The following is a 13,511-nucleotide window of genomic DNA, read 5'->3' as shown; positions in this document are numbered from 1 at the left end:
CCTTATTCCCTTTAGCAGTGAAATACTTTAGCTACAGTACTTTCTCCATTTGAAGCCATGCCCCTATTCTGGGGGGAACATTCACCAAAGAGCTATTTTTGGCAGAGATTTGGTGTAGATGGAAAAAAGAGCACACCAATTAAAGAGCTACAGTAATCAGGTCAACTTTACTTGGATGCATTAACCTTCTGGAAATACCTTAAGTTCAGGTGTGCACCGAGCTTTTTATAAAGTGTAATGGAGAAGTTGGCAGGTTCATATGTAGTGGGGCCTCGTCTAGTGTTAGATTTCGTCCCTTTTGAATGTACATTTTTGCCTCTAATAAATGGTGCATTTATATAGCACCTTTATTATGTTCACCCATTCAAACAAACATTCACACACCAATGGCAGAGGAAACCATGCAAGGCACCAGCCTGCTTATCAGGAGCAGTCAGGGGTTCAGTGATGCTCAAGACAGTTTTGGCTGGAGTAAATACCGCTATTTTTTAATCTATGGTGGAAATGAAGCATTGTTTGTCCAGGATGGAATAGGAATGTGGAGTCTTTAACAGTGAAACTTATCATGAAACTTATCATGAAACTCAATTCATGATAAGTGTGTTTGAAATGTTTGGACCAACCCACCTGCCTGATAATCTAATGGCGATTGACCTTACATCTTATACTAGCGTAGTTGCAGCAAAAAGATTATAATTGGGCATTCAAAGTATTTTTTAGATTTTTTAGATTTTACAGAATATATCGTGTGACAGTTTTTCCTTAGGAAGTGTGACCCTTGCCTTAGCTTCAACCAGCATCGCTATCAGTTACATTATAATGTTTTGAGAGTCCACTCTACAGGTCATATATTTATAGGCAACAAACAGCACAACTCACTTTTGTGTGGTGACAGTGTGGGCATACTGTACTGTAAATCTGCACATTGTCATCGCAAAGGAACCGCGTAGCTTAAGCTGATAGTAGGAGGAGGAAGTGGGCAGTGCAAATGGCAGTGGTAGCTGCCAGGATTAGGGATGCATCGATACAGGTTTATATATAATACATTTGGATGTTTCCCGATACTTCACTGATATTTATCATGTTCCAAATGCAATGGAAACACGTGTCTCGTCTCAAGAGTGGAGGAGCGACGAATAAGGTTTTCTGGATAAAATTGTAGGTATGTGCTAAAATGTTTATTATTTATCTGTGACTTGGATCGGTGACGTCGTGTCCAATATCCAATATCCCAATATGACTTAACCAGTAAGACTCCCGAATCGGGAGATAAGCGACCGTCAGGTCACAGCGTGACCTGACGGTCACGCTGTGGACCTGACGGTGATGTCAGCGAGTTGTGACATCACTTCCTGTACAGGGCGGCTACACGAAATATGGATAACACTATATATGGAGTGTGACGATTCAAGGCATCTCGGTTAAGTTCTTACCGGACACCACTGCATCGGTTATCTCCATATATGGAGGGATGTGTTGGTTATCTCCATATCTGGAGATTCAACCTTCAACGATTTTGACATCTTGTTACTAATCTGTCGGTAGATAATGCCGGTCTTATATCACAGCCTCCACCTCTCACGTCATACGGGCAGCCATAGTTACACCTGGAATGTTGAATCTCCATATATGGAGATAACCTACGCATCACACAAAGTCTGACCTCACCAGCCCATACTTGGGCATGGACGACTTATATCTCCATATACGGAGATGGCCATATATGGAGATACGATGACATCACAGAGTCCACAGCTGATGATGTGGCGTGATGTCATACAATACACAAACAAGCCCTATATAAAGGGGCAATTCTCAGCAGGGAAGAGAGCATTCCCCACTAGCTGAGTATCTTATCACATCTTGGATGTGATGATAAGCTATAAGCTTAGTTGATCCTGGCGATAAGGTCTGAGTCGAGGAATGCTCTCTTCCCTGGTGAGAATTGCCCCTTTATATAGGGCTTGTTTGTGTATTGTATGACATTGTATGACATCACGCCACATCATCAGCTGTGGACTCTGTGATGTCAGAGTGATATCAGCTGTGGACTCTGACGTCACACGTGTCACGTCACACGTGTGACTCAGGGACGGACTCAGGGACGGACGGACGGACGGCCGGTGGAGGTTTTCATACTAAACTGCGACCTGACGGTCGCAATTAAGTCATATCGGGACCCGCCGATACTGATAAGATATCGGTGCATCCCTAGCCAGGATATTGTTCTGATGGCTCTGTTGGCCCTCACTCACTCACTCACTCACTCACTCACTCACTCACTCACTCACTCACTCACTCACTCACTCATCTCACAGGTTTCATGACAAACTAGAAAGTGGTGCTATCTCGGAGGGCAAATCTCCATAGTTGCTTATACCGTAACAGGGGTTGTCTAAGTTAGAGACAGAGATTAACAAGGGAAATTGGAAGAAGTGAGCAGACAAAATTGGAACTGGAACATTATAAAATTACTTGTACAACCTTTTTACACTTGTAAGTCTGTGATGTGACAATAAAGTTCAGGTGAACTTGAGGCACACACACTCTCCCACAGTCACCCCACATAATTCATAGATTTCTTGTGGAATGCACCCTAAATCTCTGAATAACTGGGTGTCTGGGGGGTGCTGATGGTGCTCCACAGCATCGTACATTTCTGCAGCCCGAATTAGCCCACAGAGCCTATGGGACATGTATTTAAAATTCAGAAACTAGGGTGATTCTGAAGTTATTATACTTTCTAGGACTTGTAGTCCAACCCACTGCTTAATTTGAACCCAAGCACATGGAACACGTGAGGGGAGGAGCAGAGGCTATATTTACTCAAGACTGGAGTCTAAGTGGTAAGGTGGAGAGGTTTGCCAACATCATGTGGCACAGTGCCAGCTCACACATCTATGGATCAGTGATCCTTTAGTCAAGTTCAAGCGGAACAGAACTGGATACTTCTACTTGACTCTGCAACATTTCAATCCTTACCCATGCAATATTAAAGACTTCCCTTGCTGCGGGGCGGTGCTGTCTTTGGGAAACGATACTGGCTGCAAATGGTGCATTTATAAAGTGCTTTTATCCAAGGTGCTTTACATAGATTGTGCATTACATTCACCCATTCACACACACATTCATACACAGATGGCGGAGGAAACCATGCAAGGCACTGACCTGCTCACAGGGAGCAACTAGGCGTTCAGAGTCTTGCTCAAAGACTCTTCGACATTAACTTAGGGGGAGCCCGGATTCGAACTGGGAACCCTTCGGGAACCCTTTGTGCTTTATGACGGTTTCTCTCCCCCTGAGCTATGCCTCCCCCCAAGTACTGTACCGTATGTGTCTGTTATCTAAACGCTCGCCATCTTTGATGTGGATTTAAAATGAGCAATGACCTGTAGAATGAACGGTAGGTACAGATACAGGGTGTTTATCTCTAAAGCTGTCATACCACCTCGCAAAGTCTGTCTTTCTGGTCAGAGGTCTGCAGATATTCCCGATGTCACATGGAGAGACAGTGGCGTGTGGCTATTCTATTAGGATGTGCCGAAGGAGATTAATATCCTGCACATATACAACTCCATATCCTTATCTTCCTTTTTTTATATGAAGACGATACCTCTGCAGCGATGAATCATCATATTGATGTGGTTGCTATTTTTCTAGGTACACTCACTGCCTGTGGTATTGATTTGCTTAGCTGAGAGGGCAAGCAAATGGGCACAGTGGGTGCAAGCGGAGTGTGCATGCAGAGAGTGCACGTGTTTTTAGGCGGAAGCACACATTTGTAAAATAAATGTTCTTTTGATTCTCATGCAATTTAAATTAAATATTTTCTAAGGATATTGAGGAATTGCAGCCACCACAGTTTCCTATTCTGTAAAGCCACCACACCACACCACACCACACCACACCACACCACACCACACCACACCACACATGCACGAATGCACACACACACACACACACACACACACACACACACACACACACACACACACACACACACACACACACACACACACACTCATACACACAAATACGGAATGAGTCACTCATAGTGAGTCTGGAAGGTGAACAGCTCCTGTGTCTCGTAGTGATCGCGAGCAGTTGATTGTCTTGTTCCCAATTAGGTGTAGACATGGTCTCTATCTATCTACACAGCCAGACCAAAGCCCACACAACACTGTCGTGGACTGCAAGCTAATGAGTGTGTGTGTGTGTGTGTGTGTGTGTGTGTGTGTGTGTGTGTGTGTGTGTGTGTGCGTGCGCGCGTGCGTGCGTGCGTGCGTGTGCGCGCGCGCGCGCGTGTGTTTGTGAACGAAGCAGAGGCTGATTATGCAATGCTAATGAGACCAGAATGCCGCTCCTGATTGAATTCATGATATATAACCTTTGGCCTTTACCACACTTCCGGTCTCATCACCACTACACGTAAAGGCCTGATTTATATTTGCTTGCGACTTGCGTACCCTGTCACGCACCACAACAAGACACTAGTGCTTTTTAGGTTATCATCCAGAGACTTAAAGATGAAAACATAACGAATATAAAGTGTTTAATGCTCTCCAATAATTAGATAGAGGGGGAGTGGAATTATGACGGGTGCTGCTGTCATAAAGTCACTCCCCTGGTACAAGTGTCACCCAGATCTCTTTTCAGGTGAACAAAGAAATGTCACTTACTGTACAGTACCTTTAACAGTACCGTATGTAATCAGAGTCCTTTGTGTCTTCAGAGAAAGTGTGCCCCCCTGCCTGCAACCTTAATGGGATTCAAGCTCAAGCTGTATCACTAATATAGCCATAGCCTTCAAGTCAGCGGGGCAAGCCTAAGGAAGCTCCAATTTTACCACCATGGGTGAAATGTATTGTTTGTCATGCAGATCAGTGCACTTGATGTTTTTCGAATAATGACACACTGATTAGCCATCTACCATCTGCTGAGCTCTGCTAGGCGAGAAGCTATTGTACACATGGCTGGGTAGTTGTCCACCTCCTTTCTGAGGGTGAATTGATCCATCCTCTGGCCATCATCTCTTTATCACTGCACCAAGAACATCTGTCTATACAGTATCCATAATGAGTTTGAATGTATCCAATTTGGGAACAAAGTAACAATTCTTTTATTGCTAGAATGTACTGTACCAGAGCCTTGTATAAAGAGTTCTGCCAATGCGGGGTCAGAAACAGCGCTGGTCACATGGTTCATGTAACTCGAAATGTCACTTTCCCCTCATAGACTCCAATGCATTCTGCTAACCTCCGGTTTGCGCTATGCCACTATTCGCCAATAGATGTGTGCATGTAGAAGACCTGGCCCCATGAAGTGAATGGAGGTGGCGCAACTCTCTCTGTATACAAGGCTCTGGAACGTACAGTACATACTGTAGATATTGTACAATGTTATGAATTCAGAACAAACAAATATTCCATCCTACCTACCAATTACAAGTACTGTTTTTTGTTTTGTTGAAAAGAAAGAGAGAATTTTGTTAAGCTGTAGGATACTAGTAAGACGCCTCAGGGGCGACATTTAGGGTGAGGTCGCGCCATTTAGCCAGTAGCTATGCCCCTCCCCTAAAAGCTTTTGTCCAATGCTAGCTTAGCAACCGTCAGCTTGCCAAGGCTGTTGCCAAGGCAAACCTTGGCAAGCAGGAAGTTAGTCTAAGCTAGCATTGGACAAAAGCTAATTCTTTTACTCAAGTAGACTTTGAATTCCTCACTTTTATTGAGTATTTCTACATTGTAGAAGTAAAAGAGTACTTCTACCACCACTGCGCGTAAGTGTGCATGCATGTAAGCGTTCATGTATGTGTTTGATCAAGTGTATGAACGTTTGTTTGTGTGTGTTTTCAGGATCTGGTGGGCAGTATCCCGACTCAGCGTAATTGGAAGGGAATTGCCATTGCCCTGCTGGTCATCATCGGCATCTTATCAATGATCGTCACCTCAGTGATTCTGCTGACCCCTCGTACGTACACACACCCTCGCACGCACGCGCACACACGCACACACACGCACACATAATCAGTAACACTATAACATCATTTGTAATCCACAGGTTACTTAAAGTAACCCGATTGTAGTATTTATTACCTTAGTGATTACTGTTATTTACAGGGAATTAATAAGCTGTAACTGACTTCATTTTCAATTTCCATCCTCCCAACCCTGCAAACAACACATACGCATACATACATTTATAATTAACTGCTCTACCTCAGTACAGTACAGACTTGCTTTACATCGGGGCTCAAAAGCAACATTCTGGTACAACAAATGAAAGCTTATTCTTTTTTCGTTTGTACTGGTATTGTATTTGCGTTGTAGCGCAGATAATCCATTTATTTTTGTAACTTTCTTTCATAAGGGGTAAAGTTTCATAGATGGCAAAGTTTGTCTTGTTGGAGATTACTTTTATTGTTTTTTTATCAGAGAGGCGAGGTCATCTTCTCGCTAGGTAATGGGACCTTTTAATGTGTAATGCCATTCAGGCCTGTTTAATGGAAATGATTATGCAGTAATAGCTCCAGTCTTTTGTCAAATTGGCACAGCATCAGAGATGCCATTTGCCTAGAGGTGGAAATTGGCTTTCCAGCCTTAAAACTGCAGTCTATGTCAAAACAGTTTCTTATTTTTACACAAACGCACGCACGCACGCACGCACGCACGCACGCACGCACACGCACACACACGCACGCACACGCACTTACGCTCGCACACAGGCGCATGCACGCGCACACACACACACACACACACACACACACACACACACACACACCCACACACACACACACACACACACACACACACACACACACACACACACACACACACACACACACACACACACACCTGGCTCCTGTTACTGAAAAGTCTGTCAACATAGTCAGATTTAAACCAAAGATTTGCTGTCAACCAACCAACCTTCCATCTGCCATCTTGTGTCTAGTGGCTCTCTCCTGTAACTGTGGTACTGGGAAACAGTGAAAGGGCTTGCATCCTGTCTCTGTCTATTCCACCCCCATCCATACTAAGTTGCACCAGTGCTTCTGTTCTCTGCAGCACCTGCTGTTCAGCTGTCAACGTCAGATCTCATTTTGAGTTTTGGGACAGAGGGAGTTCTCCCTCCTCTGCTGAATAAAGACAAGGCAGGATGATGTGAATTGATGCTCCGAGATCAATAGAGCATTGTCTTGGGCCAAACGCATCCTCATTTGTAACCCCTACTAAATTGCAGTACCCGAGCGCTGTACAGAGTTCCTGCAAGTGTTATCTCCAAGGACAGGAAGTCACATAATAGTCAAAAGCTGGGAGACATCTTTGTGTGATGTGTGACGCTGTGACCCCCAACCACCCGACAAGAGAGACATGTTCATAAAAGAGTCCAAGGATTTCTTTAAAGATTAGTCGTCTCTAAAATTCCCTTCTTTTGAAACTCCTGACCTTGTAGGAGTAAAGGAAATACATGACAGTATTTTTGGCAGGGTGACAAGGTACTTCACATTAATGTGTTATGAACCAGAATATGCCAAATTAATTCTGTTCATTATATTTCCCCTTCTGGTGACATACCTGGCAGGCGAAGATGACAGTCTTGCCCTCAGGAAGAAAGTGACTGTGGAAGACATATTCGGACAAGACCTTCACATTCATGACCCAGATTCCAAATGGCTCAGTGGTAAGACGTGGACAATTTTGTCTTTGGCTTTTAGCATCCACCTCTCATGTCAAACAAGCAAAAGTACATAGACACTTGCTGATCTTTGCTATTCATTCATTTGAACAGGATATCATCTTTGGTGTCATTTAGTTTCATGCACGCTCACTTGTCGGATATTCACTTTCATAGCAGTGACGGAATTAGTGGTACACATACACCACATTCATGGTTAATCTCTCGCAAATGACACCCAGACATTGATTTTTTCCTTGTCTTTTTATAATATTTTCATGTTTTCTTCGTATAGTTAGGCCTACAGTGAGAGAGAGAGAGAGAGAGAGAGAGAGAGAGAGAGAGAGATAGATGGAATAGGACATGCAGCAAAGAGCCTCAGGTCGGATTCAAACCCAGGCCAGCTGCTCAAGGACTGAACCTTAATGTCTCTCTACCAGTTGAGCCACCGGGTGCCAGCAAGTAAAATATTTTCTGTGTACACTACCAAAAGGGAGACATCATACCGTTCATACCAAGGCTTCAATGAGTATCTTGCAACCACCACAATGTGGTGTATAGATATTGTATAATTTGCTCTCATCTCACGGTGAGGCGGTTTTAATTAAGTAGATGCACAAGTGATTTGCTATGGTCTCTTTAACACTGATGGCATAAAAAGTGGTTAAGCTCATGAATGTCAATGTCAAATGACAGAGTTCCCCCGTGAAGAGAAAGTTATTTGTTACATTCGTTATTGTTTGAAAATGAACATGTTTTGTTATAGATATAGGCCTATGCATGACATTGCTGTCTTATTTGAAAGCAGGGGAGAGAGAGAAGGAGGACATGGCATGTGACAGATCGTGGGCCGTATTTGAATTCATGTCACAGTATAAGTTCTGGGCTTTCAGCTGATTCCAGATTTACAGTAAAAATGACAATGCAATTTCCATGTTGTATGCTCAAAACCACTGTAGAGAGTCTATTTGTTGCAAAAAAACAGACAAAAATTGCTAAAGTATATGAATTTCAGAGGCTAATTATAAAGCTAGTCAATTGCCCAAAGCGCACATCTGCCTCTCAAATAGAATAAAATCTGCCCTTACCTCATGCATGTGGGAATTTACATTGCCCATTTTGTTCTACAGTATCTAGTGTGCATGATGAACATTAGTGCTGCATATTAACATGTAATCACTTCAGGACCTGTGTCACCGTGTCCTTCATCCAGCTACAGAGACATGACAAGAATGTTCTCAGCTCTGGACAAAACCCCCAGCTATTCACTGTGTGACATTGTTTCTTGTCAATGTTAAATTAATGCAGTCAGCCTCGGTTTTGTGCTAATGACCTTCTGATAAAAAAAATCAAATGGACAACCTTGTACTTCAGTTCCCCCTCATCAATATTTTGTGGGCTTCATTCACAGCAATGCATAATTGATCCCTGTTGTGCTTTGATCACCGCCTGGCTTGGCAGCATTTTGGCAGAGCTCAGAATGATGTTCTCTCCCACAGACTCTCCCACAGACTCCCACAGTGTGGAACAAAGTTTCACCTTCACCCTTATGTGTACTTATGCTAACGTTGCAAAGCCAGCCTACATCTCTCTTGGAAGGTCAGTTTTTGCTGTGAGATACTAGTCTGGAAAACATCCAGTGATGTTTGTGCTAGATCCCAGGAGGTGTAGGCAGTGGCACAAGGCACAGAACGCCCAGATCTTGAAACCTTATTCGGATGGGATTACTTTTCAGGACATCCTATTAAGTAATTGTTATCACAGGACATCTGTGAAAAAAAACATCACAAGGATGCAACTGGGACGTATATCATCAGTGATGTAGCCTGAGGTCGACGAGTGTTTTCGGGTCTACCAACATCATACACACTCGCCCAAATACACACTCGCCCAATTTTTGAAAACTAGAACCAAAGGTCTTTGCGACACAAGTCTCTGAGTGTTTATCGGTAGTGCTCAGAGTCCAAGATACAGCACTTGTCTCAATTCGAGCTGTTGAGTTATGCGATGGCTGAGAAATAAGGTGAGAGTATACTCTGTGATTTCGAGAAGGGAAGTTTGAATGATGTGACCGGCTTCAGCAAGTGCTTATGTAGCATAATGAGGTGGTCCTTGCTGATGATGCCAGGCCGCAACCTTGGTTCAGCCAATGGAATTAGCCAGTAGCTATGCCCCTCCCCTAAAAGCTTTTGTCCAATGCTAGCTTAGCAACCCTTTCGCTATCTCGCAATTCCAACCAGCAGATTCATCGCACCATGGGTGCCAAACTGCAGCCGGAAGTTCGGTGGAAGACTGTGGAGCATTCTCCCAGGCTCCCAGCAGCTCATGAAGTTCATGAACAAACACTATTTATGAAAAAGTGAGACCTTTATAACATACTCAGCTCAGGAAAATAAAAGAAGGCATGTCACACATTTTTTTGTGCTGCGTGGATTTTCGATGTGTGCACTGTGTCATTTTATAGCAGTATCTAAAGAGCAAAAAGTATGTTTCTAAACGTGCCAAGTATCGCGAGACTATCCACCGTTTCCTGTCTGGGAACCAAATCTCGCGATACTTTGGAGACAGAAACGATTATTATTTACTGTTATTATTATTTCATTATGTACTGTGCACATCGAAAAGCAAGTGATTGTAAAAATACCTTTGATATGTCTTCTTTTATATTCCTGAACAGATTAGATGACAAAGGTCTCAGTAGTTCATAAATAGTTTTTGTTCCAGGTTTGTTCATGAGCTGATCAAGCCAGCTCCATTCACTGACGCGACCACGGTTTTCCCAACGGCCCTGAGCGCAACGGTGGGGGCGCGGGAGTGTGGGAAGCCTATTGCCCATCGGCCCCCACTGTTGCGCTCAGGGTCAATGGGAAAACTGCGGTCGCTTCACTGACATGTATTTCATCGTACTTCCGGTGCGAGTTCTGGCACCCATGCTGAGCTTCATGATGCATGCCCAGTGGTCACGTGTTTCCATTCCTTCTAAAATAACTTCCTTGTTGGCAAGCAGGAAGTTATTCTAAGCTAGCATTGGACAAAAGCTTTTTGGGAGGGGCATAGCTACTGGCTAATTGTCTTTATAAATAATGTTTCTGTGATCACACCAGGGGGCACTCTCCCAAAAGCAAATATTGAGTGAGTAGAACATTATGAGGGTTTGCAGCTATGACTTTATCCAGTCGCTTACAAAGTATTTTTGGTCTACATCTTTTGCTATAAGCGTTTTGATGATGGTCCCTATTCCAGTCCAACCTCAGCTCGATAGCACACCGGATTGCAAAGGTGAGCAAGATAAATATTCTGTCAGGCAGAAATCTCATATGTCCAAATTTCAACTTTTTATGTTTTCTTTGTCATTTAAAGCTATACTGTGTAAGATGCTCAACTAGTGGTCATTAGCCCTATAGCAAACCGTGGTCGCGTCCGCGTCTTTCGGCCGTTTTTCGTACCTTCACACCCCCGCGTCTGCCTCCACCTCGCCGAGAGCTATCTTTAGAGGGGTCCCTGGTTCCTGTGCGTTCAGGCATTCCGGAGAAACGGACTCCTTCACCCTGCCTGGTAGGCGAGATTACCTTTTGAGTATAGAGACACACGGGCGACTACAAATATGGCGACCCCACTTAAAGATGCGCTGTGATTGGCCGGCAGTGTATAACCCTCGCTGTGATTGGCCGGTAGTGTGATGACGTAATTTTGCCGGGAAATCCCGCCCCTGTCACGGCTAAGTAGAAAACATATAAAGAGAAGGCTTCAGAAGCTGAAAATAACGGAGTGGGGGTTCTAAAATCTTAGCGATTTAACAGTTAGGACAATTTTAAGATTTGTTTTATAAAAAAAGTTACATGGTATAACTTTAATGCATTTGTGTGTCAAGCTAAAGTAGTGAAAATAGATGATCTACAAGCCCATAATGCATCGCATCGTTACACATTGTGAACTTACTGATCTGCTATTTTCACATTTCTGAAAATGTTCGTTCCACTTCCTGAAAAGCCACGGTTTTAGACATACAAGGTTTCCACCCCGACAGCAACATTATCATCCTTTATGACAAGACCATAGTCCCAGCACAGATCTTCCCATCAAATTGATTTGAGCTTCACCCTGACACTCTGGACTAAGCCTGCACTAGCAATGTCAACTCTTGGCAATAAAAGAGGGATATATTGGATTATGTCTAGCTGCAAAATGTCATCACCTGCAACAGAACAGTTGTCACGAACTGCATTCAGCCAACATGATATCAGGTTCGGCCAATCAGTACTTAGTCGCATCTGTCTCAGCCTTGCATTTGGTTCTACGGTATTTAAAAGCATTTCAGCAGTATTAAATAAAGTAAGTCATGTCTTGCAATCTGCAACATTGCTTACAATTTTATGGGAACCTGGACCTCAACACGTTGAGAAAGGGGTTTGACTTTCAGCTACGGAGAGGGCAAAGCACCTTGACACAAAACCATGAAAATAACAGCATACTGCATGCCCAAGAAAGAGTATTAAATCCAGGTTAATGAGCTCCAACATATATTTGTCCTGTAAACAAGGATGGAAGGAAACATTTCATATACGGTATGCTGTATCAGGAGAATGAGAGGCTCCTCTCTGTGCAGTGTGTCTCTTGGGAGGAGAGGCTCCCTGTATGGAACACAAGGTGGTGGGGACAGTGACACATGGCAGTAGTCCAGAGGGCACACACACACACACACACACACACACACACACACACACACACACACACACACACACACACACACACACACACACACACACACACACACACACACACACACACACACGCTGCAGCACAGTTGACTCCGTCTGCTAGTGCTGCAGTAACTGGTATATGCCAGTTAATGGCCCCGAACGCAATGGCTGTCAATAGCCATTTCATTAACAACACACGTGATGAAGCATATTAACAACCTGGTGGTGCTTGTCCAAGGTACGTGTGTTAGAGACGACTATCCAGGGATAGACAAAATGAAAGTAGGCAGGGAATATTGCCTGTGGAGTGTGATGTTCCAGTCTATGCTGGAACAGCATGTGTGTGTGTTTGTGTGCGTGCGTGCGTGCGTGCGTGCGTGCGTGCGTGCGTGCGTGTGCGTAATGTGCCCTGCTGATGTTACGGACAATGATACTTTGCCAGTAGTCCAGAGTACGGATGGACACACTTATATATAAGCCCGGACATCACATACTCATATGGGGCATGTATCTTTTCCAGACAACGAGCTGCTGTACCGTACAAGAGATGGGGACGTTGTCAAACTGGATATTGACACGAAGAAGAGTGTCACTGTGGTGGAGAACAAGATGTTCGTAAGTGTCATTTGTTGCTACGTTGTGTTACATATACTGTAAGTACAGAAAACACCATTTAGGACAATTGCATCTTGTTCAGGGACGTGCAGAGAATGTTAGAGAGGCAGGGGCTGATTTCTAAAAGGGCCTTTTGGTGGAAATATCGAAAATAGCAGACCTCCAAGCTTGGAGCTCGGCTATCTTCGGTACTTGATATACCACACTGAGCTATAAGCATAATCATGTGAATACTGAGAGTTTGGACAAGGCGATTTGTGTTTCTTTCACCATAGTAAAGACTGCATTCATGGTTCTGGAGAGGGCACCTTTTACAGAGGGATAAAAGGGCAGCGGCTCAAGCCCCCTTGGATGTCTATGTGTGCACGTGCCTGATCGTGTTTGTTTGTTCTTCAAACCCAACCAGGAAGCATACAAAGCCACCAAATACCAAGTGTCTCCTGACATGCAACACGTGCTGCTGGCCTTTGGTGTAACCCCGGTGAGTGATACTCTGTCATGCTGCTGTGCCTCGTATCACATGCT

The 13,511-nt window shown here is 44.0% G+C and overlaps 1 protein-coding gene across 1 annotated transcript in view; it reads left to right on the top strand.

Moving 5' to 3' along the window:
* LOC308285014 (A-type potassium channel modulatory protein DPP6-like) overlaps positions 1–13,511 on the top strand; it is a gene marked incomplete at both ends in the record, with an annotated part of 84,322 nt that overhangs the window by 43,921 nt on the left and 26,890 nt on the right. The window contains 4 exons of the mRNA XM_080725734.1: positions 5,853–5,967; positions 7,579–7,677; positions 12,892–12,986; positions 13,393–13,467. Coding sequence (XP_080581860.1) covers positions 5,853–5,967; positions 7,579–7,677; positions 12,892–12,986; positions 13,393–13,467 — 384 coding nt within the window. The remainder of the gene's footprint in view (positions 1–5,852; positions 5,968–7,578; positions 7,678–12,891; positions 12,987–13,392; positions 13,468–13,511) is intronic.

This window comes from Nannobrachium achirus (genome assembly GCF_963921795.1).
Source record: "Nannobrachium achirus genome assembly, chromosome: 5".
In the NCBI taxonomy this organism is placed as follows: Eukaryota; Metazoa; Chordata; class Actinopteri; order Myctophiformes; family Myctophidae; genus Nannobrachium; species Nannobrachium achirus.
This window is presented reverse-complemented; position numbering and strand designations above follow the sequence as displayed.